Source organism: Lampetra fluviatilis, chromosome 32 (assembly GCF_964198595.1).
Source record: "Lampetra fluviatilis chromosome 32, kcLamFluv1.1, whole genome shotgun sequence".
Lineage (NCBI taxonomy): Eukaryota > Metazoa > Chordata > Hyperoartia > Petromyzontiformes > Petromyzontidae > Lampetra > Lampetra fluviatilis.
In genome coordinates this window covers 3,704,590-3,731,840 of record NC_136306.1, presented here as the reverse complement: position 1 = coordinate 3,731,840, position 27,251 = coordinate 3,704,590, and the positions used below count along the sequence as shown (strand labels likewise).

The window sequence follows — 27,251 nt, the reverse complement described above, 5'->3', positions numbered from 1 at the left end:
CGCGGTGGAACAGCCGGAGAGGTGGTGCCGAGTGAGTGAGTTGAATCTGTTGTGAGTTTGTCTGCAGTGAGCGAGTTGTGTCTGCAGTTTTTTGGTGTCCGTAGTGAGTGAGTCGAGTCAGTGTCAATCGTACGATCGGCCAGTCCGCTACTCACTGGCCGTTCCCCTGTCGCAGGGACTGGCACGAGGCCTCCCATGCGGCGCCGGCGTTGCCGGAGGGGCTGGCCACGTGCGGCCCACGCGGCTCGTCGCCGTTCTCCTGCAGCTCCACCACGGGCAGCAGCAGCGTGAGGGCGCCGCCGCTGCCGGTCCGCGCCGCCGCCACGCCCGTCCCTCCCGGCGCCGCCGCCGCGTCCGGGGCGGGCGAGGGCGCGGGGCACTCGCTGCCCGCGTACAGCATGTCCTTCTGCGTGGCCGCCCGCCGCCGAGCCTAAGCCACGCAGCCCCGCGGAGTGGGAGGGGGGGCGGCGCTGCATGTCAAGGCTCTGACGCTCGGCAAATTAAACGTGAGAGCGGTCGGGCGACGAAGAGGTCAGGGTGCGGAGCCGTCACCGCTGCCGAGATCCAACTGCTGCCGCTTCTCATGCAGCAGGTTGATGGTCTTGGCCTGGTCACCCTTACCAATGAGCGGCGAACTGCTGGGCCGCGTCACCGCCTAACCTTCGCGTTGCTCCGTTCGTCACGTCCCTTGCTGCTGGCTGATTTAACGTTTCTCCCACAACTCTGCGTTACATTATATTCACCAGCGTGGAGCGGTTGCACCGTGGTTGGCACATTACGCAATGAACCCGGCGACCCGAGTTCGATTCCCCTCCGCGGCTAAAGCCAGCGGCGACCGTTAAAATCTAAACCAGTCCGAGGCACGCACCGCCCCTTCGCCGATTATCACCGACCGGCACGGTGGGGTACGGTCGAACGTTCACGTACGTGGTCATCACGTGTTTGCCAAGTACCTTGTCTCTGGGTTTGCCCTCGCCCGGAGCGCTGCCGCCTCTGGACGTCTCCAAGCCCTGCAGTCTGCAGCGGTGCACAGCAGCAGCGCCCAGTGTCGCATGCGGCAAAGCCAGCGGCAGAGCGGACAGTGATCAGCGCCACTTCAGCAACGCGAGCCGCATTATTTCCGCGTTTATTTAGAAATGTACACCAGCTGCGTGCGCGAGTGTGTGTCTTCGACCGGAGTGTAGCGGTTAGCGCGTTGCGCTACGAACCCGGCGATCTGGGTTCTATTGCCGCTCAAGGCCAACATCAGTCGCGATTATCTGAACCGGTCCTGGGCCTCACCTAGGTCAACTCAGCCTCAAATGAGTACCTGATGTGGTGTTTAAAGATCAGTACTAGGGAGACAAAGGGGGCCAGGCATGGTGCTGGCCACCGCTGGGCCTTGGCTCTACAGGAGACTGAGCACACACAAATGAGAAACAGCGGTGTTGCCAGGTAGAAAAAAATATTCCCCTCCGGTACCCCGCGAGCACGGCGAGGACGCCTGCGGCGACAGACTCGTAGCGTTTGCCTCGCGTGGCTGCAGGCCCACACGAAATCGAGTCTTGGGCTGTGCCCAGCCTGTGGACCCTGTTGGTTCTGCGCCCACGCCGTGGTGGTTTCACGTGAGAGTGTGCGGTGCAGTATGGTGCTCACACAGCCGTGCCCGCGGTGGGATGCACCAACTCGTCCTCGCTGCTGTCCTCCGCATCTGCAGCCGACACAACCGCACGTTTGGGGGGAGTGGGGTGGGGTGGGGGGAGGGGGGGGCGACGCGTCAAGCGGATCGCGGCGCCGGCGCGGCGCCATCGCTCCCACGAGAAAGCACTGCCGCCGGGCCCCGTTGGCTGCGCTGCCTTTGCCGCGAGCTTCCTCAACGACGCGTCTATCCTGCTTTGCGCTCAACACTGAACCAGACTGCACACTCGCCGGGAAACGCCGTTCGGCACCGAGCCCGGCGCTGAACTGAAGTGCGCGCCCTGCACAGCAGTTGGCCCTCGCCGCTGCTAGGAGGTCAGATCAATCAGACTTGGCCCTGGCGCAAGCAATGAAGCGGGGTCCCCCCGTCCGATTTCCCCCTTCCTCCAGCCCGTGGGGCGGGGTTCGAGATTCATCGCAGCAGCACGGCTCTGGCTGTGTAGAGGGGCATCCTGCCTCGCGGGCAGATCGTTCACGAAGTGGGCATCGCGGGTCCAGGACGGGAGCCGGGCAAAGAGAAGGCAATAAACGGTGAGGCCCCCCTCCCCTCGCTCTACCCGGTGACCATCAAACTATAAATCGTGCTTTGCAGGTCTTTACGCTGCGCTGCGGCAAGCACGGCCATTATGCATGCGGCGAGCGATCATAGCCTGCGACAGCCCTGAATGTGGAGATTTACGGGCGAATCTGGGACCTCGCCAGCGCTTGCGTGAACACGATAATCACCGCACGAGCGCCGGCGTCGCGTGCCATCGCTGGACCGGCGAGGAACCCCCACCTGCAGGAGCCGGTGTGAGCCGCCCTCTCTGCCCGTGTGTGCGGTAAGCGATACGGCTCGCACACACGGCTCCCCTATCTTTAACCGAATTACACAACCCAGTACGTGACCACGGTTGGCAGTGCTTCCTCGAAGTCGGACGGCCCTGCGGAGAATACCGATTCAAGAATTGACAGTGTGCCAACGGCATCGTATTGCATCGTTAAGAGAGAGACGTTCACTTGGGCAGCACGGCCTGGTAGAGAGCCAGGGTAGAGGAAGAGGGCTGCCCACTGGGTTAGCTGAGAGGAGGATGTGTTACTGTGGGGTTGGACAGGACAGCCGGAACAGGGAGGACAGTGTACATCCTCACGAGGCATTTCCATGCTTGAACACGTGGTGTGAGTGCACGTGCGTGTGTGTGTGTGCGTCTGCGTGCTTGCGAGACAGTTATTTTTGTCTCATAGGTGTCCTCAGTCGGGTTACAGATACGCCGATGCCACAGCAGCAGCAGCCGAACCCCCAGGGTGGAGCCCTGGGCTGTGCGTCATGCAGGTGAGTACATCAGGCAAAGTTACGCACGTTCAGCTCACGCACATGGAGGGGGGCCTCCAACCCGAAACCTGACCCCCAAAACAAACGCAGAATCTGCCCTGCATTTGGCGCGGTGCAGGCGAAGCCTTCACAAGGCCGCAGATCAGCATTGCCAACTCGGCCATTTTGTCGCCAAATCCAGCGACCTTTTCGGTTTTCCGAGTGGCAAAATATCGTCAAAGCATCTGGTGACAAAGCCAGCGACTTTCTAGGACGAGGACGCAAAGCAGATTTAGGGGCGATCCCAGGTTCACGTTCAGGATCCCGTATCGGTGCACCGTGAGTAATACTCGGCGCATTCTCTCGTGACGGTAACATTACAGGTTCTGCATGGCGACGTCTCCCGACGTTCTGAGGTTCGCTTGGCGACTATCCGCTTTACGGAGTTGGCAACGCTGCTGCACCTGCACACTCACCTGCGTGCATCAGCCACAGGGTGTTGTGGGGGTGTTGTGGGGGTGGCAGGTACGGTTGGAGTCCCCCCCATCTCCGTGTGTCCTCACTCGCCACTTAGCGGGGTTATGGTTGCACGAGCGTGGAGGGGCGCGGTCTCGGGTCCTCCCAGGGCGAGCACAACTCTCCCGCCGGAAAAGCCTCGTCAATTTCACGCGGAGGCTTTCGCAGGCCGCTCGTTGTCCAAGTGCGGCCCTCCTGGGCGGCCCGCGTGTCGAGCAGTTCCTCTCTCAAGCTTTCGGCACACGCTACCGTGGGCATGTTAACCATGATAATAATGTCAACTGGTAATACTGCGCTGCTGCCGCCACTACCGCCGCTGCGTTCGCTCACTCTCGTAGAGAGAGAGACGACTCAAGAGGCGCAAGGAGGAACCGCAGACGAGCAGGAAAGGCAGCCAGCCGGTGAGCAGCAGTCAAATTTCCTGCCCTCAAGGTCTGCGCTTTTCTATATGTTAAAGTGTTATTGGCCAATTCGTGAGTGTTTTCACGTGGGCAGGTTGCCAGAGCACCCGGAGAAATACCTACGCATAGCGAGGCGGGGGGGTGGACAACCCTCTATCTCATCCAGGCGAGCCAGAGTGTGGCTCCTCCTTGATGCTCACGGGAAGGGCGTATCACAACATTCGTGTGATCCACGAACCCTCGCCTCCACAGCACTGGGTTGCAGGCCGCGTGCGGCGTAGCCACCGCCGCCCGGCTTCCGGAGTTGAATCACCTCACAACTCCTGCGTGGCCATAGCTTGAGAGAGGGAGCGATCGACACGCGGTCTAACCCAGGGCGACCACCGCGCTTTGCGTGGCTCCATCGACGCGGGCTGCTCTCTGCGATCAAACGAGGCCAAGGGGCTCGTGCTGCCCTGTGGATGCGTGCTCGTGCCACGCGTCGTAAGACTCTCCCACAACGTTCCAAACTTTGTTAATGAATAGAAAAAATAACTTTAAAGCCACGGCCCAGAGCTTCCGTCATACCGCCCTAAGTGATGCCTTTGCCATAACGCTGCGTTAAACCACGCGGCAGTGACGTCATCACGGTGATGTCGATCATCATGACATGCTCAGTATAATAATATGGGTTATTATTTCGCTTGTTTACCTGGGAAAGCCTCCTGGATGACTGGATATCTGTGAAAAAGATATTCATGGCTAATCAGATGACTCCAGTATAAATACATAATCTCATTCTGAGCTTCGCCAAGTCTCCACTTAATTTTAAGAGGGTCCTGCCAAGTTTTCGCAGTAGGGGGCGATGTTGATTTATGAATTTGGAGGTGATATTTTATCACTGGGATGTTTAGGCCAATATCAGTTACATTGTACATGGGTTTTTTTTTAGCTCTGGGAGGAGACCCACGCAGAACTGGGGGGTGACATATAAACTCCACACAGAGAGGCACCCGACTGGGCAATCGAACCCAGGCTCTTCTCGCTGCGAGACACGAGCATTACCACCCCGTCACGCTGCCGCTTACAACACAGAAGTGGCTTTTTCCACGAACAAAGTTTGGAACTCGAGTCGGACATCCCGGACGCCTAGCCCAAGGACTCATCTCGAAGATGAGATTCGTCCTTTGTAAGGGTCGCGACTTCCTTGAGCGGTGGAGTTGTGCTTTCGTCGCGGGAGGACGGTGAGACAGCGCCCCCCGCCCCCCAACCCCCACGGGGGGGGGGCAGCGGCGACGCAGTCAAGCGGGGTTGCCACATGCAGCCATGCCGTCCGTGTCGCAGCTCTGTTACACAAGAGCGCCGCCTTACTTACCCAAGTCTAAGTTACGCAGCTCTGTGTGACAGGAACACACGGGGGGGACAAGCACACGCTCAAATCACATTGCACTGCACGCCGGGACGAAAGCTCGCACGCCAATCACATCGCACAGTACTGCAATGCAAGCCCACGCACCGTTCAGATTGCACAACACCGCACACTGGATGCAAGCTCACGCACCAATCGGACCGCACGGCACTGCACGCTGCAAGCTGGCGCTCCAGGAGCCTGGAGGACAGGAGCCAATGGGAAAGACACCAGGAGCGTCCGCAACTATTGGTCGACTGGTTCACGACATGTTGTTTATCCACGCACCCCGAGGCTGCTCCCCCAGCCCTTTTCTAACGGATACGAACTCTCGCCTTGTGTTCCGAGCGGGCCAATACCAGTTCAAATCGTTAGTGAGAACGTGTTATTGTAAGATTTCGACGAGGCTCTTCGTCACAGCACTCCGTAATTACGACGCCGTCTCAGAGTGTGTCTGTGCACTTCGATTGGCGCAGGCGCTGGGGGGAGGGCGGGGAGGCGGACGACCAATCAGCAGCAGCCGCAGCAGCTCACACAGAGCCGCCACCTCCATACAGCCACAAACGACGTCACGCAGGGCGCCAACCCAGCTCCCAAGCGTCACCCACACCGAGCCCAGAGCATGCGAACCACCACCAGCACGCTCCGCAGAGCCGCACCCGCGCAACCCTCGCCGCCGCCGCCGCACATCCTGAGTCACGTGACTCATTTACCCAGGAAAGCTCCATCGAGCCTCAAGACTCTTTTTTCAGGAGGGTCCTGCCAAGTATTTCGCAGTAGGTTGGTGATGCTGCTGTATGTAATCTCAATTAAGTAATCTGCAGGTAATTTTAGCATTTTTATGTCTGGCCAATACCAGTTACATTGTACGCTTTGTTTAGCTACAGGAGGAAACTGGAGAACCCAGAAAAAACCCACGCAGCACAGGCGCCCGAGTCGGGAATCGAGCCCGGGCACGACTTGCCACGAGGCACGAGTGTCACCACTGCTGCGTGCTGGTAGTCTGGCGTAGGTAGTACGCGACCAGGAGTAGCCACGGCCAAAGTTGGAGGTACACCGAACGTGGTGTGCCGGACGTGGATATATTTTCCGGGTCAAGAGACCCAGACACAAGTCTGAAATGAATCCCTTGGCAACGGGGCAGGTGTGGATCGATTGACCCCCCCCCCAGACAGCGATGCTACAAGATCCGTCACGATGCGGAGCAGCGATTCAGCGATGACCTTCGTCCCGATGCTGTTCGAGTTGCACTCTCTCATGGGCGACACGAGTCTCGTCGGTATTGTCCCTATCCACTCGATTGTCCGTATCGATTGCATGGTTTGCACTGTCCGTCTCGCGTGTTCCGTTCCGCGTGTTCCATCCCGTTTGCTCCGTTAGCCCGAATGTGGATTATCGTGAAATTTCGTAAATCGCGTGCACAATTCGTCTTTAATCAGAATTACATGACGATTAGCGGGTAACCCTGCTCTACAAGGCACGCGGCAGGCAGAGCCCACAGCCCACAGCATCTGTGCACACACACGACCGGCGTACAAAAAGCGCAGTCGTCCACGGACGGAGTTTACAAACAGTCACGTCAGGGCTGGCGATGGCGTCGGCACTGCGGGGGTCGAGATTTCTTTCTGCTAATCTCGCGCAGCAACGTGAACGTGGTTTCCCCCACGGAGCCAGTTTGGGAGGCTCGTCTCTCCGGTGTCACCCACGTCCCGGCAGGGAGCGGCGGGTGATTTATGAACCAGGCAGGCAACGAGGGTGCCGTCAGCGGGGCGACACCACCGCGTGGTTCCCGGCGTGGGAGGCTCGCTCGCACACGCGGGAGACGCTTGTCGGCTCGCCACGCAGGGTTAATGCGAGCACCTGCCTGTGACTCGCACGTCCTTCGCATTGCGCTGCATGCAAAGTGATTTATTGCCGTGACATTAGCGCCGACGCAGGGCTGGAACTGTTCGACATTTAACGCACGGCTTCATAATATCACCGTGGAATTATGGGAAGGAAAATTACGTTGGGCCGTCTGAGTACTGGGTGTAAACCGAGCCAAGCAACACAAACGCACACACAGCTCCACGGCTGTGAGTTCTCCAATCCGCGCTCTGCTGCGTCGAGCTACGGATTTTTTAACTTTCTTACCGCACTCCGAGATTCAACGTTCATGAAATCTGAAGAAATAAATCGCACTGAAATTTTAGCTTCCAAATTCGGAACGCGGCGAGAAGGGTTTGGGGACGGGCAGCCTGCCGTCCGAATCGTTAGGGCGGTCCACGCAACCCAGCGCTGTCCAACCGAGGCGGGGGCCGAGTGCGCCCAGGGTCACCGCGCCGGCGCCGTCGCCTCGGCACAGCGGCGGCGCTCGCCAGCCCTGATCCCCGCTGGACTGGAACCACGGCTGCACCCTCGATTGCCCGCGGGTGTGTGAATGCGTTTTGTGTGTGCGTGCGTGCGGGTATGTGCACGTGAAGAGCAGTGGTGCAGTGGTTCGTGGACCACTACAAACTCGGTGACCTGGGTTCAATTCCCAACCACGGCTAACACCAGTGGTGGTGATTATATGAACCTGCTCTAAGTCTAATCTTGATTTGAAGCTTTCGTAACTGCAGGAATCCATACTCTTTGGTTCTTTCGGTAAAGTCACGTAGGTACCGAAAGAACCAAAGAGTATCTGCTGCAGGTCTCCCCGAAGTCAACTCAGCCTTCGGGGCATGGTGTATAAACACCAGCAACAGGCAGGCAGAGGCGGCCGGGCCCGATTTTTTCCAGCCCACACCACCCCTCACCCCCCTCTCGCGCGCCGATACGGGAAGGGGGGGGGGAGATCCGCGTCGCTGTGTGTGTGCGTGTGTGTGTGTGCGCACCTTGCAGCGCGTTCCCCAGCAGCGCCTCCAGTTCGGGGTTCACCTCGGCCTTCTCCTTGAGCATGTGAAAGAGCAGCTGGCTCTGCGTGAAGCTGTTGATCTCCGTCTGCTTCAGCTTCCCTTCCAGCACCTTCACCTGAGACTCGTTCTGCGCCGCCAGCAAGCCCTGGCGGGGCGCGGGTGGCCGGAGGGCCAATCAGCTCAAGTGGGAGGAGCGGGAGAGGGGTCGTATCTGCGCAGATTATACCTGCTGGGGTCATATCTGCTGGAGAATGTATGGAGGGGAATAGAGTGAGATGAGCGCGGAGAGGTAGGAGGAGAGGCGTGGAGGCACCGACCTTGCTGATGGTGATGGAGAGGAAGTGCTCCAGCAGGTACCGCGCCTCCGTGAGCGAGCACGAGCCGATGATGGCGACCGTGTTCGTGTTCTCGCTCTCGTCCTCCTGGGCGCCAACCACACGACGGGGACGTTCACACGCGCGTCCCGCCCACACGCGCGTCCCGCCCACGCGTGCGTGCGGGTGCGTGTGTGCCGCTCACGCGTGCGTGCGTGTGTGCCGCCCACGCGTGCGTGCGGGTGCGTGCGGGTGCGTGCGGGTGCGTGTGTGCCGCGAGGGCCATCGTTGCCGCTCGGCAGCCTCACCTTGGCCTCCTCCATCTGCATGATGTTGGCCTGGCAGTCCGAGATGCTCTCGTTGATGTAGTCGATGTTCGCCGTCAGGTTCTCCAGGTCCTCGCCCAACGTCGCCAGCATCTGCGCGTCCTCGGGGCCGGCCTCGAGCAGCCGATCGCGTCGCCGGCTCAGCCGGTCCCACTGCCGCGTCAGCTCCTCGCGTTGCTGTGGGGGGGGGGGGGGGGGGCAGGGGTGGGGGCGAGGGGCACCGGCGTATTAAACCGCTGCCTACGCGACTCTTCCGTATAAACGGGGGAACACGCACGGCCCGTTTATCAATCCGTGGAGGTCATTTCGCCATACCTCACCAGGCTGGTCAGTGCGGGTTGGTGAAGGCGGGGAATGCCGCCCACTGACGCCTATGACCTTTCCCTGCAGCAGCAGCAGCAGCAGCCTAGAGCACCTGCTTTATGCAAAGTGAAGTCGCTCGTCTGAGCACTACCAGTAACTGGCTGAAAACGTCCGAATATATAGGGAACTGCAGAGCTTGAGCAATTGTTGGCACAGGGTTTACTGCCTGGCTTCTTTCTTTCCCCCTCATCTGTGGTTCCTCCTGGTGCCTCCGAGTCATCCTCTCTCTCTCTCTAGGTGAGCGATTGAGCGGATAATGTTTCGGTGGCAGTACGTTTCAAGTTGGCATTATTATTATCCAGGCTCCGAGATGTGATGGGTCTTAGGCCATATTTAACGGTTACAGTGATGTACAAATCAACAGGGCACTGAATGCCAAAACCAATTCAAACAGGAAAAGCGTTGAAACTGACCAAGCAATTCAAACTATTAAAATACCATACATTGCGGGAGTAACTGATCAACTGCAGCGCTTCTTTAACATGTTTAATTTCATTTTGATTTAAAGCTTTCGTGACTGCAGGGATTCATATTCTTGGTTCTTTCGGTAAAGTCACGTAGAAGGGAAATTTGTATTGTTTTATATTTATATTATTTTATTATTTCCCTTCAACGTGACTTTACCGAAAGAACCAAGAATATGTTTAATTTCACTTCTCAGACTATCACCATCTGAAAGTCTTCTGCCGGACCCGCCACACACCTTAAGCAGCCGGTTCATGTCGGCCTCCATGTTGGTGATGGTCATCTTGCGCATGACGACGTCGGTGATGCGCCGCTCCAGAGTCTGCCACTTGACGCGCGCCGAGCGCGACGAGTAACTGCTCACGCCCTTGCGCAAGTGCTTCTTCCTGCTGCTGGAGAGGGGGTACACGGGGGACACACACGAGGTGAGAGATGGAACAAGCGCCGTTGCCGGTTCATGACGCAAACGACGCAGCACGGCTCAGCAGCCTGGTGTAGGCCGGCCACATATAACCGAGGGATGAAGCGAGTTTCTCATTCCAGGAAGACAGAATCGACCCGGCGACCTCTGGATCGCAGGTCCAGCGTGCCACCCGCACACGTGAATATTACGTCAACGACTCGCTACACACGTGTCCACGCTGAAGGGGAGGGACCGCCCCGCGAGTTCGGTACCCGCCGCCCAGCGTTCACCTCGCCGTGGTGGAGGCTGCGCTAGCGGTGGCCGTTTGCTGCCGCGCGCTGAGCACGCGGCCCCGCGACGGTGCTGTGGCGGCGGCGGCGGCGGCGGCGGCGTCCTGGTCGGAGGAGCCCGTGGTGGCTGAGACGTCCACCCCGGAGTCGCCCACCACGTGAAGACGCCGGTTCACCTTGCCGGAGACCGGCTTGGCGATCCGCCGTAGCGCCGTCACCTGTCGGGACACCACCGCAACGCCGCCGCATTAAACGCCGCCGCATTAAACGCCGCCGCATTAAACGCCGCCGCATTAAACGCCGCTGGTTTCCGGCACAGAGCCCCCCTTCCCCCACCATGTCGCTCCCACAGCTCCGAGAGCACGCGCCCACGTACGGCGCGTCTGCCAATCCACTGCTGGATGAGGGCTTCCCCGCGCCGCGCAGGTTGGGCGGGTTGCTTGATCGTACTTCACCATGCTGGCCGGTTGCGGGGAGCGTAGAAGTGCAGCGCAACAATAGATTTTTGCTCTGCCCCCTCTGCCGTCCGCCATGAAACCCCGCAGGCTTACGGCGACCTGACCTGAACACGCACGGGTGGTGGTCCATCCGAACGATGTCCAAGCTCAAACCCTTGCTGAGCTTTTTGGGATCTGACGAGATCGGGCGCGCGCAAGAGAGAGCGACACGCTTCGCTGTGAGGCTCCGGGTCCCGTGATGCCAAGACGGAGGTTGTGAACCTCACGAGGCCCTCACCTGGCTCAGCCAAAGACGTCGGACTGCCGGAGACCCAGCGGCGGCAATGTGAGACGCGTCGCTATGTGTGGTGCTAACCCAGCACACCTGCAATGATGGACCAACTTTGTGCCAATGTTGGGCCAATTTTGTGCCAACTTTTGGGCCGATGTTTTATGCTTGCTGGAAAGGCAATCAGCCTTGCTTCATGATTAATTTACGTCCATTATGTAACCAGGAGATAGACCATTACGTTATATTATCCTTTTTGCATTACCAATATTATTGTGCTTGATTACCCAGCAAGTCTCGTTAATCAGGAGGGTCCTGCCAAGTTTTCGCAGTAGGGGGTGTGATGATGGCTACTGCGTGTGGATTCTAAATAAGTCATTTGTGCTGTAATTGTTGTGCAAAATGGCAAATTTGGACCACGGCAATTGCACGCAATGGCCTCCGCTTCCGAATAGCATCACGGGTATCTTAAACGAGCAATGTCAAGCGGTGGATTTCAACTCCCACGTACCTCTGCAGCAAGCGCCGTAAGTGCGACTGCTATGTTAGGTGCAGAGGAGGTCTGGGTGCAGGGAGGGGGTCTAGGTGCAGGGGTGATTTGGATGCAGGGGAGATCTGGGTGCTGCACGGGGGTCTGGGTGCAGGGGGTCCTGGGTGACGACTGAGAAGGGGCGGGTTGTATTGTTTCGCTTCACGCCGACACCCGCGGCCTGCACCGCGTGGCCCACGGCGCGCGGGGGCGCCACACGGCTGTGGGGACGAACGCCGAGCGACTTAATGAATGAGAGCAGAGACCTCCTCGGTTTTCCTCCGCAGAATGAGGTCCTGCTGTCGCTTCTGGGCCTCCAGAGATTTGATGTGATACTGAAACAGAAAGCGGCCACAACAGTGAGCACGGCCTTAACAGCGGAATCTTTCCGTACAGATCAGCCGCAATCATAATAATAATAATGACACGGCACGTGCGGTATTCGCGCTTTCATTCTCGTGGCGCAGGGCGATCGTCACGGAGGAAAGCGCCGCTGCGTTTCACAGACGCCGCCTGCGGTACTTTCACAGTAGGGGACGATGTTGCTATGGGGTCTCACCAAGGGCACCCCCGGTGGCAGCTCTCCCTGCCAGTAGGTCACGACAAATGCTCCTCTACGTGTAATCCAAACAGAGTAATTTGCAGTGTCATTTTTCAAATTCGGTGAATTTGGATCGGGATGTCGGCACGCAATGGCCGACACCGTTTCGAATGAGGTCGCGGGATCGTTAACGTCCGCAGTAAAGAAGACGGCGCGTGGCGTTCTACGGTTGATGCGCACCGCAGCGATAACGGGAGGCTATGAAGCCAATGCCCGAAACGTCGGCAATTTCTAAAATAAAAATATTTGAAGGCCAGATACACGCGGTGTTGTTATTGACGAAAGTGTTGCGTTGCTTTGTTCACTGATTGTGCACCACTGCCAACGCAGTAGCAGCAGCAAATAATTCAACGAGGGTGGCCTGTCGGCTTCCAACCACGCATATGTAAATGACCACACCGACCCCTGCGTGTGTCAGAGACTGCCCCCCACCACACACCTCCTGCTTGCGTTGGTCCTTCTTGAGCTGCGCGATCTCCCTGTTGCGCCTCATCTCCACCGCGCGGGTCTTCTCCTGCTCCTCCCGCATCTGCTTCATCAGCCGTACCTGCGCGGTCACCACGCGGGGAGTTACCACGCGCGCCACCAACTCCACCAACACAGTCCCACCAGCAGGACGTCGCCAACACTCACACACACCCAGGCACACCACTACAGTCCCAACAGCAGCACACTTGCCTTCACGCACACAGAGAATTAACCAACACCCAGAAACCCCACGACAGATCCACGAACACACTGCTAACACACACACACACCCGGCCACTACCAACAGACACACCAGTGGCATCCAGACAATCCACGCTCACACACCCAGACAGACCACTACTTACACACCAGCTGCGCAACAGCCAACAGACGCGCGCTGTCATGCGCACCGCATTAGCGATGTCTGTGGGGGCAGCAGCAATCCTTGCTGCGCACCTGCAGGGGGCACGCACGGACCATCTTTCTCCCGAGCGTGACCGTGGCGTCGTTATTACCACCACGCTCGTTCACGCAGGGGAGCCTCGCCGAGTCCCGAGACTCTTTTTCAGGAGGCTCCTGCCGAGCGTTCGCAACAGCGGACAGACGGTTGCTGCTGTGCGTTTAACCAACTGAGTAATTCGCGGCGATTTTTTAAGTCCACTCTGATGCTGCATGGTATTTTTTGTGGTTAATACACACCGCAGTATTAACCAGGCCGGCCAGCCGGATTCAAACCCCGCCCCTGCAACAAGCGCACGTCCCGAGCTTCGTTTCCCCCCTTACCTTTGTCTTCTTCATCTCGGCCACCTCCTGCTGGAGCTTCTTGAGCTGGCGCTCGTACTGCGACTGGTTCTTGAGCATGCGCGCGTGCTCCTTCTGCGCCACATGGAGCTTCTGCAGCTCCTTGTTCATGACCTGCAGCCGCTTCTCGTACTCCACGCGCACCTTGTTGGCCTTGTCCTCCGTGTGGCTCTCCATGGAGCCTGCATTGAGCGCACGAGCGAGCGAGCGGAGCGCTCCTTCAGCACGGCCGCCGCGACTTCCCGCACCAGACGCCGACCTCGCCGATCCGAGCGATTTTGTTGCTTGATGGAGCAACGACATTCTGTCCAAGCGACTAGCGATAAATGACTGTTTGGGATAATAATAATAATAATATCAACGTGGACTCACCACCGCACAGTCATTGTTCGCTCTCGTAGAGAGAGAAAGACTCAACAGGCGCCAGGAAGAGGAACTACAAATAAGCGGGAAAGGCAACAGCCACGCGGTGAGCTGGTGCTACCAACCTTTGTGGTCCTCTATTTATTAAGATGTTTCCAGCCAATTAAGAGTCAGAGAACACTCCTGGGTTGCAAGTGTAATGACGCTCTATCCCATACGATAGGACAGACGAAAGATACGTCCACACTTTTGTTGTACCACCTTCTCCTGGCAAGCCAGGGCACGGCTCCTCCTCGATGCCCACGCGGAAGGGAGTCTCACAACATCCGTGTGCAATCCACAAACCCTCGCTGCCTCCACAGTGGTGGATTACAGGCCATGTGCAGCGTAGGCGCCACCCCCGCCTGGCTTGGGGTGATTCCATAGCGAATCTATGGAGGATCCCGCGTCAGCTCGCCGCGTGTAATACTCGTCAAATAGTCTCGTGGCGTTCTTGACGACGCTAGGACGTCTCTCTAGGCGACCCTTTCGAGGTTCGTTCGGGCGACTCTCCACCCAAAGGAGTTGAAAACGGCGCTCTGAGCCCGCAGTGCTGATAAAGGCACAAAGCGACGTAACGTACGCCGCTCGCGGACCGAATCGAGTTGCGCCGCTAAGGGGATGATGGTTGGGTGATGGCGCTCGGGCTATTGTGTGAGCGGCCGTGCAGGGAGACGCACGAGCATTGACCATTAAACACAAAACAAGCCGGAGCTTTACAACTGCCTCCGCCAGAACTGCTGGCTCTACACTGCGCACACATGCACACGCACCGATCCCCCCAATAGCCTTTACAAGCCTGTTAGGGGCAAGCGGCGTTGCCGAGTAGCACCTATGAAGGCCAATAGGGCACACGACAAGAGAGGGGGGTGGGTGGCCAGCACCACGTCTCCCCAGGGCTGATGTTTTACACACCGCAACAGGTTCTTAATTTGAGGTCGAGTCAACCAAGGAGAGGCCCAGGATTGGTTCAAATATTCGTCAGCAGTGTTGGCCACGAGCGGGAACTTAACTCCGGTCGCCGGGTTCTGCACTACCGCTCCCCTAACACACGCAGGGACGCACGCAACATACACGCACGCAATTCCACACCGTGGCCAGCCCTCGTTTAAAGTTGCTGCACCACTGCACACGTTAGTGCCCGGCTCACACGCTCCTTCTCCTCCTGGCCGACGGCAACTAAATTTTTCTTTTCCTCGGCGCGCGGGCGGCACAGCGGGGCTCGTCCGACACTCATTTAAAATTTCCGCAAGAGCGGCGTCAGCGGCTGATGGAGGCAGTGGTCGGGGGCGGCGGGGGGCGGGGGGGGGGGGCGGCGCACGCACCCAGGTTGTGCAGCACGCGGTCGCGCTCGAGCTGCGTGTTGCGGATCTTGTTCTGCAGCGTCGAGAGCTTCTCCTCGTACTGCTGCTTGAGCGTGTGCAGCCGGCGCTGGCTGTTCTCCAGCTCGTCGATCAGCTTCTGCTTGATGGCGATCTCGCACGTGATGTCCGCCAGGTCCGCCTGGTAGTTGGCTGGGCGGGACGCAAAAACAAAGACGTATATCCCTCGTGTGGCATTTAACAGACCGTCGGGGCAAGTGCCGTGGGCGAGCAGCGCCTATGGGGTGGGTGGTCAACACCACGCCCGGCCGCCTTTGTCTCCCCAGTGGCGATGTTTACACACAGCAGCAGGTTCTTATTTGAAGCCGAGTTCACCTCGAGGAGGCCAAGGACCGGTTCAGATAATCGTCACTGGTGTTGATGGCCGTGAGCGGTAATCGAACTCGGCTCGCCGGGTTCGAAGCACAGCATGCTAACCGCTGCGCCACCGCTCACCCAACGCCGCTCGCTCACCAAGTACGGGAGTACGCGTCACGAGCGAGCGTAGCTTGAGGCGGGCGGCCTCGCGGCACCGCCTGGCGCTCCCAGCGAAGCTTCCCACCAGAGAAGCGCTTCGCGTGGCCGAGGGAACGGCATCGTACTGTGGCCCAGCCGGGGCCTAGCGGCCATCAGCTTCTATTCATCTGTCCGACTTGGTGGTTTTTGCAACTGGCGAGGGAGGGAACGTCAGATGCGGGTGAGGAGCCGGCTGAGGGAGAGTCACCTTTCTCTTCGAGCTCCGAGTCAGACTCATCGGAGCTGTCGCTGGAGTCCAGGTCCTCCTCCTCTTCCTCCTCCGCCTCCTCCTTCTCCCCGTTCTCATGATCGCTCTCCTCCGCCTCCTCCTCCTGCCCGAGCACACGCACGCACGCACACGAGCACAGATGCACAAAGACAAAGATCCCATGTATAGCTTCAACAGACAGTACCTGGTGCTAATAAGGCTGAGTCACCCGAGGGGAAGCCCTGGACTGGTTCAGATTCACAGAGCAATTCGCAGAGATTTTTCACAGTTGGATCGTGACGCCGCCGTGTTCATAGCTCAGCTATGAACATATACAGTCACATACACGCAGTCGCACAAAGCTATTCTCTCTCACACACACACACAGTCACATACAGGGCAGCGTCACGCACGCCTGCCCCGCGAGCTGGCATCGCTCCACCTCCCTCCCCCCCATCCCCCATCCCGTCGCACGCGGGCGCTGGCCCCAACCCACTTCATCACACGCTTCTACAGGCCAAGTTCGAGGCTCGGCGAGCCAACTCAATTAACCGGCGCGGGTTTTAATCAGCGCTGTCTTCTCGTGACTCGTCAAGGCACTTCGACTCGAGAGAACCGGTGCCGGGCAGGCAAACCGCGAAGGGTGTTGGTGGCGGCGACGGCAGCGGCGCAGGTGTCACACGGTGGGCCGGCGGGGCACTCACCGCCTCGCGGTTGTCGCGCGTCCTCTCGTCGTGCTCGCCTTCCCGTTTCTCCGTGTCGCCCGCGTCGCCTCGCTTCTCCAGGCTGCGGGGCAAAACGACGAACGCGCGGTTACGCAAGGGCCTCGACGGAGGGACACGGCAGGCTCGTCGCAGGGGGGCCACGGGGGCAAGGCCACGCACAGGCCGTGCGGGGCGGCCCGCGCAGGCTTGGCCCGGCGGCCCACTGGGGGCCACGCTAGGCGGCCCACGTGGGTTGTGGCACGGTCCCGGTCAAAGCCACTGCATGAAAAAGCATGCAGCCACAACAACACTACAAACGTTAACAAGTATCAATTTGCATCGCGGTTCAATTTCCCAATCGCCGCCCTGGTTAATACTGCGGTTGTATTAACCGTGAAATCCTAAGCGCCATCCGATTCACTCCCGCAATGTCATTTGCGAGACTAGGCCAATGCGTGCCGGCATCCGGTCCAAATTTGCCCAAGTTGAAATATTACTGCGATATTACCCAATTGAGAGGCACGGAGCGATCGTCTGCCCCCTCTTACTACGAAAATTTGGCAGGACCCTCCTGAGAAAGAGCCTTGTGAGAGACTCGGTGAGGCTTTCCGAGGTAAACGAGGGCAATAATAAAAAGTCGTTTTATTTCTTGAAAATGACTGAATGATGCCACGTTTATGAACGCAGCAGCGATGGGTAACAATGAGGGCTTCACTTCAGCCGGGTTTGACAAGGTCAGCGACTCAGAAACGACTTCCCTACCCGGCACCCCTCATCCATAACATGTCTCACTATGGGCTGTGGGGCTACTCCCAATCACCTGCCACCAACCCCGGTCAGCCAGTGACCAGGAAATTATTCGGTGAGAAATCAAACGCCGAGTTCAATTGCCGAGCGGTGAGGAGGAACGCGCCGAGCGAGTGGCGTTATAAAACAGAGGAGTGGAACTCGGGTCGGATCGCAGCCGGAGGGGTCGGCTCGTGACCCGGCGTGCACTGCACGCGACGGTCGCGGGGGCTCCGCTCCACTCCGCGACTACTCCGGGCCACGCCTTCCATCCAAACCGCTACGGCGCCTGACGCGAATCTCAAACGGCTAAGTGCGCTTTCGCGGGGCAAACAAAAGCGGCGCGGCGCTGGGCCGCGAGGAACCCACTGGGCGGGGCTACGGTCGGGATCCTCACACGCCAACGCATGACGACGCATGCGCAGCGCGGCGCAGGAGAAGCACAAACACAACGGGGGCGGTTGATAGCAAACCTCCGCGCCGACAGACGGCCGTGTCTTCCTTCCTTCTTTAGCCTTGGGCGAGACAAACATAGCAGACGCACGTTGAGAACGCCGCACGTCGCCCCCTGAGGGCTTCGATAAATGGACGCCGTTTCCCCAAAGGCGCCTCTCCACCGCCGCCACTCACGAGAATGGGAGAGCCGCGACGACGACGACCGCACATTACGTACAATCGAGCGGCACTAACTGGCAACGCGGCGTGGGTACCACCCGAGCCAAATCCCACAAGTGACCCCAGCAGTGAGGAACAACGGGGGAAAGGTCAAAGCCTCCCCAGCTGCCCTGCAACAGGAATATCGGTGGCCGCCAGCAGGCACCGACCTGATCTTCCTCTGCTTCTTCTCCTTCTTCTTGAGCTTCTCCAGGTCTTTGCGAGCCACCTCCAGGACCTCCTGCATCTCCCGGTCGGGCGTCACTCCATAGGGCCCCGCCACGGCCCCCGAGGGGGCCCCCAGGGAGGCAGCGGGTGACGCGGCTCCGCCGAACATGGGCGAGCGCGAGGTGGACACGCGGGTCAGCTCCCGGCGCAGCGAGCCATTCATCGCCTCGCTCTCCAGGAGCTTGGCCCTGCGAGAGCGAGGACACGCAACTCATCAGCGCGCGACGTTCTACCACAGCGACACACAACACGCCGGCACGCAGCCACGGCTACACCACGAGCGACAAATCCAAATGCAACACGTGACGCGTCAACACACCACACACAACGCGTCAACACGCAACACATCAACACAACAACACGTGAACACGCACAACACACGCAAAATACCGACACCACCTAACATCACATCACATACAAGTTTCCCGCACCACGCATCGACCAATAACACCACACCACACTCCGTGCACACAACCACAGACCACCATACACAGAGACTTACCACCACACGCCACATGCCACCACAGGCCACTACACAGCATTGTCAATACACCACCATCACCACATCCGTGACTTTTGCCAGCACAAGGTGGCGACAGTGACAGGCACAGTTGACGGCCCCCAAAAGCCCGAGCCCCTCCTCCTCCGCTGGCTTGCTCGGGAGGCCATGCGGGACGAGCCTCGTGGTTTAAAAACATTCCACCACCGCAACCTCTGCTTCTCTGTTTCAACCAAGGCATTCGCATGAACACCTTGGGCTCCGCGCGCTCCTGCACACGGGAATCGAGTGGCTCGCATTTGTAGTCCGAGCGCGCGTTTTAACCGGGAGCTCGCTTCATCGTTCGCTCCCTCGCTCGCCCGCCCGCTCGCCCGCCCGCTCGCCCGCCCACTCGCCGCTCGCCGCTCTGAAGCCAACGTGCCGCGGGGGACCTGCTTTGTTGTGGGAGAGTGCGTGCTGCGGGCAGTGAGGGGTTAGGGGTGGCCGACCTGAGGTCCTCTATCTCCTTGATGTAGCTCTGGATCATGGACCCAATTTCCTCGCTGCCGTCACCTACGCACCGGGAGAGAAGACAAAACGGGGGACGCAGGAGCACGGCCATCAGAGAGGCGGAAGCCTTTCAACAATTCCTTCCCAATTAGGATCAACCCCAACACCCCCCCTCCCCCGCCAACACCCGTAACACCCCCCCCACCCGCCCTGCACCCCATTCCCCCCCCCCATTCACCCCTGAAACGCCAGCTGAGCGGGCACCGACAGCGCTGAATATAAATTAGGATACAAACAAACGTACCATGTAAACCGTGTGCTGGGATGAAGGGCCATTGCCTGAAACGTCACCTTTTGTTTTGTTTTTAAGGCTACACGCACGCAGCGTTGTTATTGAATGCCGAGTTGTTGTGGTTGTTGTTGGTTGTACTTGTGCACCACTGCCAACTCAGCAGCAGCACCACGGCACACTGTGCACAATGTGACCGGTACTGGCCATGCTTTCAAATTACTCAATTGGGATCGCGCACACAGCAACATTGCCCCCCTACTAGCAAAAACTTGGCAGGTCCCGCCTGAAATGAGTCTTGAGACTTGGCATGGGGGGCGACAATTTCTGCGTTTCCCAGCTGAGTAATTTGGGAATTTTTTTAAAATACGAACTAGCACAATTCTTCTGCGAGTGATGTTATGGATCTTTAATGTCCACTGTGAAGCAGACGGAGCGTGAGGTTATGGCCCTGAACGTCAAATGGCCAGCAACAATGAGCACTGTTATCACAGTGGTAATGGATTAGGGGTTGGCGCGTTTATAAGAGCCTGGGAACAGAGACGATGATGGTGGCAGAATAGCCGCCACCACCACTCGGGGATGATGATGACGATGTTAATGATGATGGCTACAAATCTGACAAAATCATCAGCAGCACAAACCCACACTTGCGGCCACGTGGAGCAACACCGCTCCCAGTCACGCCACCACGGCAGGGTGCAACATGGGTGAGTGGGTGCGTGCATGTGCCCGTGTGCGCCGGTGCTGCCTTGCCTGCACCGGCCAGCGCGTGGCTGGCGTGCTGCGTGAGCACGTGGGCAATGCGCGCGTTGAGGGCGTCGATCGTCTCCTGCATGGCCTTGATGCGCATGCGCAGGTTCCCGTTCTCCGCCTGCAGCATGGCGTTCTCCTGCACCATGTCGTTGAGGCTCTCCACGCCGTCCTCCCCGACCAGGCGCTTGCCCTGGAGAGAGAGGGGAGGGAGGGAGGGAGTGAGAGAGTGCGAGTGATAGAGAGAGGGAGGGAGAGAAAGAAAAAGTGAGAAAAAGGAAAAGACAGGAAGAGGAAGAGAGAGAGAAGCGAGAGGGACCGCGTCCCTCGGCTCTTCGCACCGGGTGATGCTCACCGCACCCCCCGCACGCTCCTGTGCTGCCCGTCTTCACCAACCCGCAACAAGCAGCGTGGTGAAGTATGGTCAAATAACCTCCGCCGCGACCCGTACGGCATGGGTCGAGGCCCCTAATCTAGCAGCTTGTTGGCTGAACCGGCGGATGCAGTCGCCCTGTCACGCCCCTGGCGATGGCTCGTGTTGATGTTGACGGAGACTAAAATCGTTTGCGATCGCGTGTTCCATCTCCAGCGAGGAGCGCGTTTCCCGTCACAGTTGAGAGACGCCCCGTGGGAAGATGGAGGGGGGGGGGGTGCTCCCGGGGGGGGGGGGGGGCATCGCCCGGCAAGGGGAGGGGAGCTGTGTTTCTGCATTGGGGACGGTTCACAGTCTGTCCACCTCATTGCCGTCATCATCATCATCAGCCAGGCTCGATGCACTGCTGGATGAAGGCCTCCCAGAGCCGTCGCTATTGTTGAAGAGCCCCGGACGTCACTGCAAACGAGGGGTTCCACCTCCAGAGTTTTTCCAGGTGAAATATTTTGCTGGGTTCAGGTTTGTGGGTGCAGGGTGCTGGGTGCAGGGTGTTGAGTGCAGGATACTGGGTTCACGGTGGTGGGTGTAGGGTGTAGGATACTACGACGTGCCCTCCGACGTGCCCTCCCCCTTCACTCACAGTGGGCGTCAGAGGTCCCGTGACGCCATCGTGTGCCAGCATCACGGTCCACAATCGCCAATTTAAAAAAATTACACCGCAAATGACTTGTACGGTGCGGAAGAAGTTGAACATACATTCATACATACATTTGGGATTAGACACAGCAGATATCATCACCCCCTACCGCAAAAACGTGGCAGGATCATCTTGTAAAAGAGTCGTGAGACTAAAGCGAGGTTTTACTGGGCATCATCTTAATCATGATCATCATGACCACCGTCGTCATGACGATGAGGCACCTCCACCCACCGTTTTGTACTCCATGAGCTCCATCTGGATGCGGGCAATCTCGGCGCGCAGCGCGCCGATCTGCTGGCTCGTCTTGTCCTGGTTCACCATCACGCGGTTCTTGATGTTGCGCGCGCGGTTCGCGTACTTCAGGGTGTTCAGCGTCTCCATGAAGTCCCGGTCGGATGGGCTCACGCACGCGATCATAAGCGTTCGGCTGCACACAACGGCAACAACAGCCACCATTAAGTTAGGTGTGGAAGACTCTCGCAGCTGACAGGTCACGGGACAGACCCAGATGTTGTGGATTGACGGAGATGACTGACGGATGCACTACCCATGCTGCCCGCTGTGCCAAATTGCCGGGTTTTAACTGCCCGGCGCTCCACTCATTGTTGCGAGCGTCGCTTCTCTGCCCTAACACCGCTGGTACCAGTCGTCAGCAAGTCCACTCAGCTCCAGATCCTCCTGGACCGCATCAGCCCACCTCTTCTCTATCCCATACCGCACCTGCTTAGCCCCCTCTATTCAACCTAAGGCTGCTTGAGAATGAGGTGGCTGGGCATGCAGCTGACATAACAGTGTGTGTGTGTGTGGCTACACAAAGACACTCTGTTTAGCCTTTAACAGTCTGTTGGGGCAAGTGCTATTAGCGAGTACCTATGAAGACCAGTACGACACACCACGAGGGGGTGGGTGGCCAGCACCACGCCCGGCCGCCAGGTGCTGATTTGAGACTGAGTCAACCGAGGAGTGGTGGCCGCTACCTGTTTCCCCCGAGAGAGTCCTGTAGCAGGCGTGTGAGCTTCGAGTCGCGGTACGGAACGTGCGTTGCCTTCTTGCTCTGGTCGCCCAGCGCGCTGATCACGTTTCCCAGCGCCAGCTACACACGCGCGCACGCAAGCGCCGGTCAGCACCGGGGCATCGGCATGGCCACGCGCCGGCGGGCCAGCGACCCTCACACCGACCGCGCCCTGGACGCCCTGTTGAGGTCTCAGTCTACCAGACACTGCCGATTATGTTATTTCATGCACACCGTGTTCATCCAAGACCACAGTGCAGGTCATGAACAGACTCACTCACCCACTCACTCACTCACTCACCCATTCACTCACTTACTCACCCAATCACTCACCCACTCATTCACTCACCCACTCACTCACCCACTCACTCAATTACCCACTCTTTCACGAACACAATCAATCACTCACGCACTCACTCACAACACTGCAGGTCACAACAATTCCCTTTCTGCTTCTTCCCTCGCACTGCTCCACTGTGGAATTCCCTCCTGTATTGTCTCTTTTCCCAAGCTCTTACAACAATAACTTGGCTCAATTCCAGAAACTCTTATCCATTACAACTTTGATAACAGTACTATTACTAACTATTTTTTTTACAAAGTAATGCCCATTGAGCTATATAACTCTTTTGCAGAAGTGACCTGGCCACGAATTATAGCTCAAATAAGTGGCTCATCACGTGGAAATTTATAGCAGCCAAATACTCTAAACGCATCTTTCTAAATGTGGAGGGAAAAACAGGAGGAGCCTGAGAAAATCCACGTGACCACGGGGAGAACATGCAAACTCCAAATATATAGGCGTCAGGGTCGGGATCGAACGCACACCCTCCTGTATACCAAGCGAGGTAGTCAACATCTTGCCAAAAGTGTTGCTGGCCACTTGATGTTCAGGGCCCTTGGGCCTCTGGTCAGTAACTGTGTCCGTCTCTCCGCTTGACCAGTGGATGTTCAAGACCCCATGACATTGTTCAAAATGAATCGGCTACTGTGTGCCGACGTCACGGTCCATATTTGCCATATTCTAAAATATATACCGCCAATCACTCAACTGAGATCACACACAGTAAGCACCTCCCCCCTCTCTATTGCGAAACTACCGCAGCCTGCGTCTGTGAACCACAGCAGCAGGGCCTTCCTGCGTGACAATCGCCCTGCGCTGTGAGAACCGAGCGAATGCCAGACGCAGTGCTGATGAGCTCCAGTTGGAGATGAGGCTGAAAAAGCTCGTGGACCACGCGCATCACGTCGGCCTGCACGCAAACACGGAGACGGCCACAAACCGACGGGGACGCGGGCGAGACGGCGCCGCGGAAGCCCTACGCACCAGGCCGCAGTTGATGGAGATGCCCTCTTTGGCGCGGTCCCCCGTCGCGCCCGTGCGCTTGAGGCGCTCGGAGCCCGCCAGGTCCACAAAGTGGAACTTTGCGGTGAGCACCTCGAGCTCGTTCATGGGGGCAGAGGAGGAGGCCTCCACGCTGTTGCTGTATTCCTCCGCGTCCTGCAAAAACACGCCGCGGGCGTGAGTGTGCATGTGCAGTCCCGTCAACTACCACCACCCACCCACACCACGGCCGTGGTCTTCTTTCCACGGCTGGCACCGTAGCCACGGCATAGCTTCCCACGTCTGGCAACGTAGCCGTGACGTCGTTTGCCACGGCTTGATTGCAGACGTGCCACGGCTCACGCCGACCGCCCACTTGAGTTACAACACAACCGCAGCACCTCGAGGCCCTGTTGTGCGGAGGCAGTGACGGGCGTGGGAATGGCGCCCCGCGGGTGAACAACCACGCGTGCCGTCGTCGCGCTCTCCGTGCAAGCCGGCCCTTACGAGAGATCGGCGCCGAAAGGTGAGTGACAGCAGAATATTTATACTAGAGCGACGTGCATCGCTGTGAAATCTGGGTCCGGTTGATGCTGATCACAGCGGTTGCCGTGAGGTCGCGCTGCTACAAACCATTCCTGTCGATTCTCGTGTTTTTTTTGTCTCTATCAGGCCGACTGCTGGTTAGCCTTCACGCCTTCTTTTGCATAAAACAGATTATATCACCTGATGCTGCTGCTGCGTTGGCAGTGATGCACAAGCACAGTTAACACCTCAACATTTCACGTGTAAAATACGCTGCATCCTCGAAGGCACAAGTATACAATGACAAGCGAGGTAGCGTGGCCTCTATATTCTGAAGAAGTTCGCAGAGTGACATTATATACACATGTTTTTATTTTAATAAAACGTGTGTACTTTGTAAGTCTGCAGTTTTTTGTGGTGATTTGTGGACGGTTCAGTGGCGTCACGGGGATTCGCACGCCACTGAACGAGTCGCGCAGCCACGAGCAGAAACATCATCTCCCATCGCCGCACAGCGACGAGCATTCAAGCGTCTCTGCGACCGCGTCTCCGCGTTGGAACGTAAACCTCGGTGATCGCGCTGGCGGAGATGAATAGCGGTGACGCGCCACCACTACTGACGGGAAGCGACGGAGCGGCGCGTTTCTTTTATAGCTGTAACGGACGCACTGCTCTGGCCGTTAAAGCTGTCAGCGGAAACCGCGATGAGTGGGCCCTGTTCCCACCTGGCCTATCATGGAGCGAGGCTCACGGAGGCCGGACCGGCCCGGCTTCGACATGCTGTTGACGTGCCATCAACCATTCTGCACCGGAAAAAGGCCGCATTCCAGTCAAACTGCCGGGGGCAGCGGCAATCGGCCAATATTTCCCCTCGACAGCAACACGTGGCGCCCGCCCATGTGCTGCCCTTTCAAACCCTCAAATGTTGCCATGAGTTGCAAGCGATTGCCGGGGTCCCGCGTGAGCGAGCGCGCGGCGTCGTGGGCGGTGGGCGGTGGGCGTGTGAACGTTTGCCCCTGGGCTTGCCGGGCGGTTCGGCACGGTTCCCTGAGTCCAGCGAAACTAATACCGCCTAATCCTAAAAGTCACCTCTTCCCCTGCTGCTCACGCATGGACGCGAGCATTACAAACAGATGCGCAGTGCGTACAGAAGCCAGGCATGTGAATGGAACAGGGGCGGAGGTGAGGGGCGGCGTTGCCGGGGTGGTTTACCTGTGGTTTGGAGCGGCACACACGCTGTTGGCAGATGTGCACGGTGAAGATGGCGTGCGAGCGGGAGCTCTGCACATTCATCTGCGTGCTGGCGGTTGTGCGCGACAGGGCACCTAGCTTCAGGCACTGGATCATCTGTGTGTGCACACGCGCACACATGACAACAAACAACAACAAAGATCCCCCGAATAGTCTTAACAGACTGTTGGGGCAAGTGCTGTTTGCGAGCACCTATAAAGGCTGGCAAGGCAGACGAGGGGGTGGGTGGCCAACACCACACCCGGCCACCTTTGTCTCCCTAGTGGTGATGTTTACACATCGCACCGGGTAATAATTTGAGGCTGAGTCGACCTACGGGAGGCCCACGACCGGTTCAGATAATCGTCACCAATGTTTGCCGTGAGCGGGAATCGAACCCGGGTCGCCAGGTTTGTAGCACAGCGCGCCAACCGCTACACGACCGCTCCCCACACACACACACACACACGTGCACACACACACATACACACACACACGCACGCACGCACGCACGCACACACGCACGCACGCACGCACACACGCACACAAAGATAAAAAAGATCCCCCGTATAGCCTTAACAGACTGTAGGGGCAAGTGCTGTTAGCGAGCACCTATGAAGGCCAGAACGGTACACGAGGGGGTGGGTGGCCAGCACCACGCCCGACCACCTTTGTCTCCCCAGTGACGATGTTTACACACCTCACCAGGTACTCATTTGAGGCTGAGTCGACCTAGGGGAGGCCGGGACCGGTTCAGATAATCGTCACTGGTGTTGGCCGTGAGCGGGAATCGAACTCGTGTCGCCAGGTTCATAGCACACACACACGTACACACACACACACGCACGCACGCACGCTCGCTCGCTCGCACGCACGCACGCACACACACACACACACGTGCATTGTCCTCGTAAGCATGGTCAACACCCACCGCGACCTGCCACTTTAATCCCAGGGACTAACAGTGCTGTCGTGAAAGCCCAAATTAAATATTAAACGCGTCACTCTCCCAATCTCTCACGCATGGCGGCGGTGGCGGTGGGGGCTCTCTGGCCGGGGAACGCGAGTGCCACTCAACGAGGACGTGCTAAAGAGCTGCCAAGGTCTCCCCGTCGTAGCCACTCAAGAAAACATCGAGCGCCAAGCGAAACCCGCCTCGTCCCTCCCTCGCCGCACCGCGATCACGGCAATCAACAATATTTACGCTGCGCCTATTAAGCCGCGATTGTAAATCACAGGCAGCTGCGCGTTCCGCGTTCCGGTTGCGCCACATTCCGCGAGACCGCAGGATTAAGTTGGAGGCATCAAATAGCAGAAGTCACGACGAGACGAGACGGGGGGCCAGGGATGAGCAGGAGACGCCGCGACCGGTAATCTCTCAGCCGCCGCTCCTCCCACGCGTTCGGTGGGAGAACACCCTCTTGACAAACACATCTCCCCTTATCTCGCCTCCTGGCAGCATGAGAACATTCTGCACCGCGTGGCCTTCTTCTTACGAGCTGTGTCATTATCTGAGCTGTGTAATTATCTTCGGAAAAACACAGCTCGCGAACGGAGTAAATCAGCTCAAGCATGCTCTGCCACTGCCCCCCCCCTCCCCACTGCCTCCCCTCCCCCAGAGCGATTGTTTTGACTGACAAATGAAACGTGACAACGCCGGAACTTGTAACAAATGTCTCGCTCTCCCACTCCGCGAGCAAGTGGCCGTGATGCATGGGCCACACCGAACCGAGCCGCAACCTCACGCGTTGCCCCCGCCCCACC

General features: G+C 58.2%; 1 protein-coding gene across 8 annotated transcripts in view; it reads right to left on the bottom strand.

The window, feature by feature from the left end:
* The window catches only part of LOC144943633 (kinesin-like protein KIF21A), a 61,259-nt gene that overhangs the window by 14,028 nt on the left and 19,980 nt on the right, over nucleotides 1–27,251 (bottom strand). For 3 of the 8 annotated variants that reach the window (XM_078871273.1, XM_078871271.1, XM_078871278.1), the window contains exons 5-27: nucleotides 25,470–25,604; nucleotides 23,736–23,909; nucleotides 22,374–22,489; nucleotides 21,628–21,823; nucleotides 20,327–20,516; nucleotides 19,281–19,344; nucleotides 18,236–18,481; nucleotides 16,626–16,707; nucleotides 15,922–16,045; nucleotides 15,162–15,350; nucleotides 13,417–13,616; nucleotides 12,605–12,712; nucleotides 11,831–11,899; nucleotides 10,310–10,527; nucleotides 9,855–10,008; nucleotides 8,771–8,965; nucleotides 8,466–8,570; nucleotides 8,128–8,293; nucleotides 5,426–5,473; nucleotides 5,240–5,260; nucleotides 1,636–1,690; nucleotides 954–1,017; nucleotides 156–430 (exon numbers count right to left, since the gene is read on the bottom strand). In XM_078871273.1, coding sequence (XP_078727399.1) covers nucleotides 156–430; nucleotides 954–1,017; nucleotides 1,636–1,690; nucleotides 5,240–5,260; nucleotides 5,426–5,473; nucleotides 8,128–8,293; nucleotides 8,466–8,570; nucleotides 8,771–8,965; nucleotides 9,855–10,008; nucleotides 10,310–10,527; nucleotides 11,831–11,899; nucleotides 12,605–12,712; nucleotides 13,417–13,616; nucleotides 15,162–15,350; nucleotides 15,922–16,045; nucleotides 16,626–16,707; nucleotides 18,236–18,481; nucleotides 19,281–19,344; nucleotides 20,327–20,516; nucleotides 21,628–21,823; nucleotides 22,374–22,489; nucleotides 23,736–23,909; nucleotides 25,470–25,604 — 3,194 coding nt within the window. The remainder of the gene's footprint in view (nucleotides 1–155; nucleotides 431–953; nucleotides 1,018–1,635; nucleotides 1,691–5,239; nucleotides 5,261–5,425; nucleotides 5,474–8,127; nucleotides 8,294–8,465; nucleotides 8,571–8,770; nucleotides 8,966–9,854; nucleotides 10,009–10,309; nucleotides 10,528–11,830; nucleotides 11,900–12,604; nucleotides 12,713–13,416; nucleotides 13,617–15,161; nucleotides 15,351–15,921; nucleotides 16,046–16,625; nucleotides 16,708–18,235; nucleotides 18,482–19,280; nucleotides 19,345–20,326; nucleotides 20,517–21,627; nucleotides 21,824–22,373; nucleotides 22,490–23,735; nucleotides 23,910–25,469; nucleotides 25,605–27,251) is intronic. The other 5 variants (XM_078871272.1, XM_078871274.1, XM_078871277.1 and 2 more) reach the window with 4 other exon arrangements.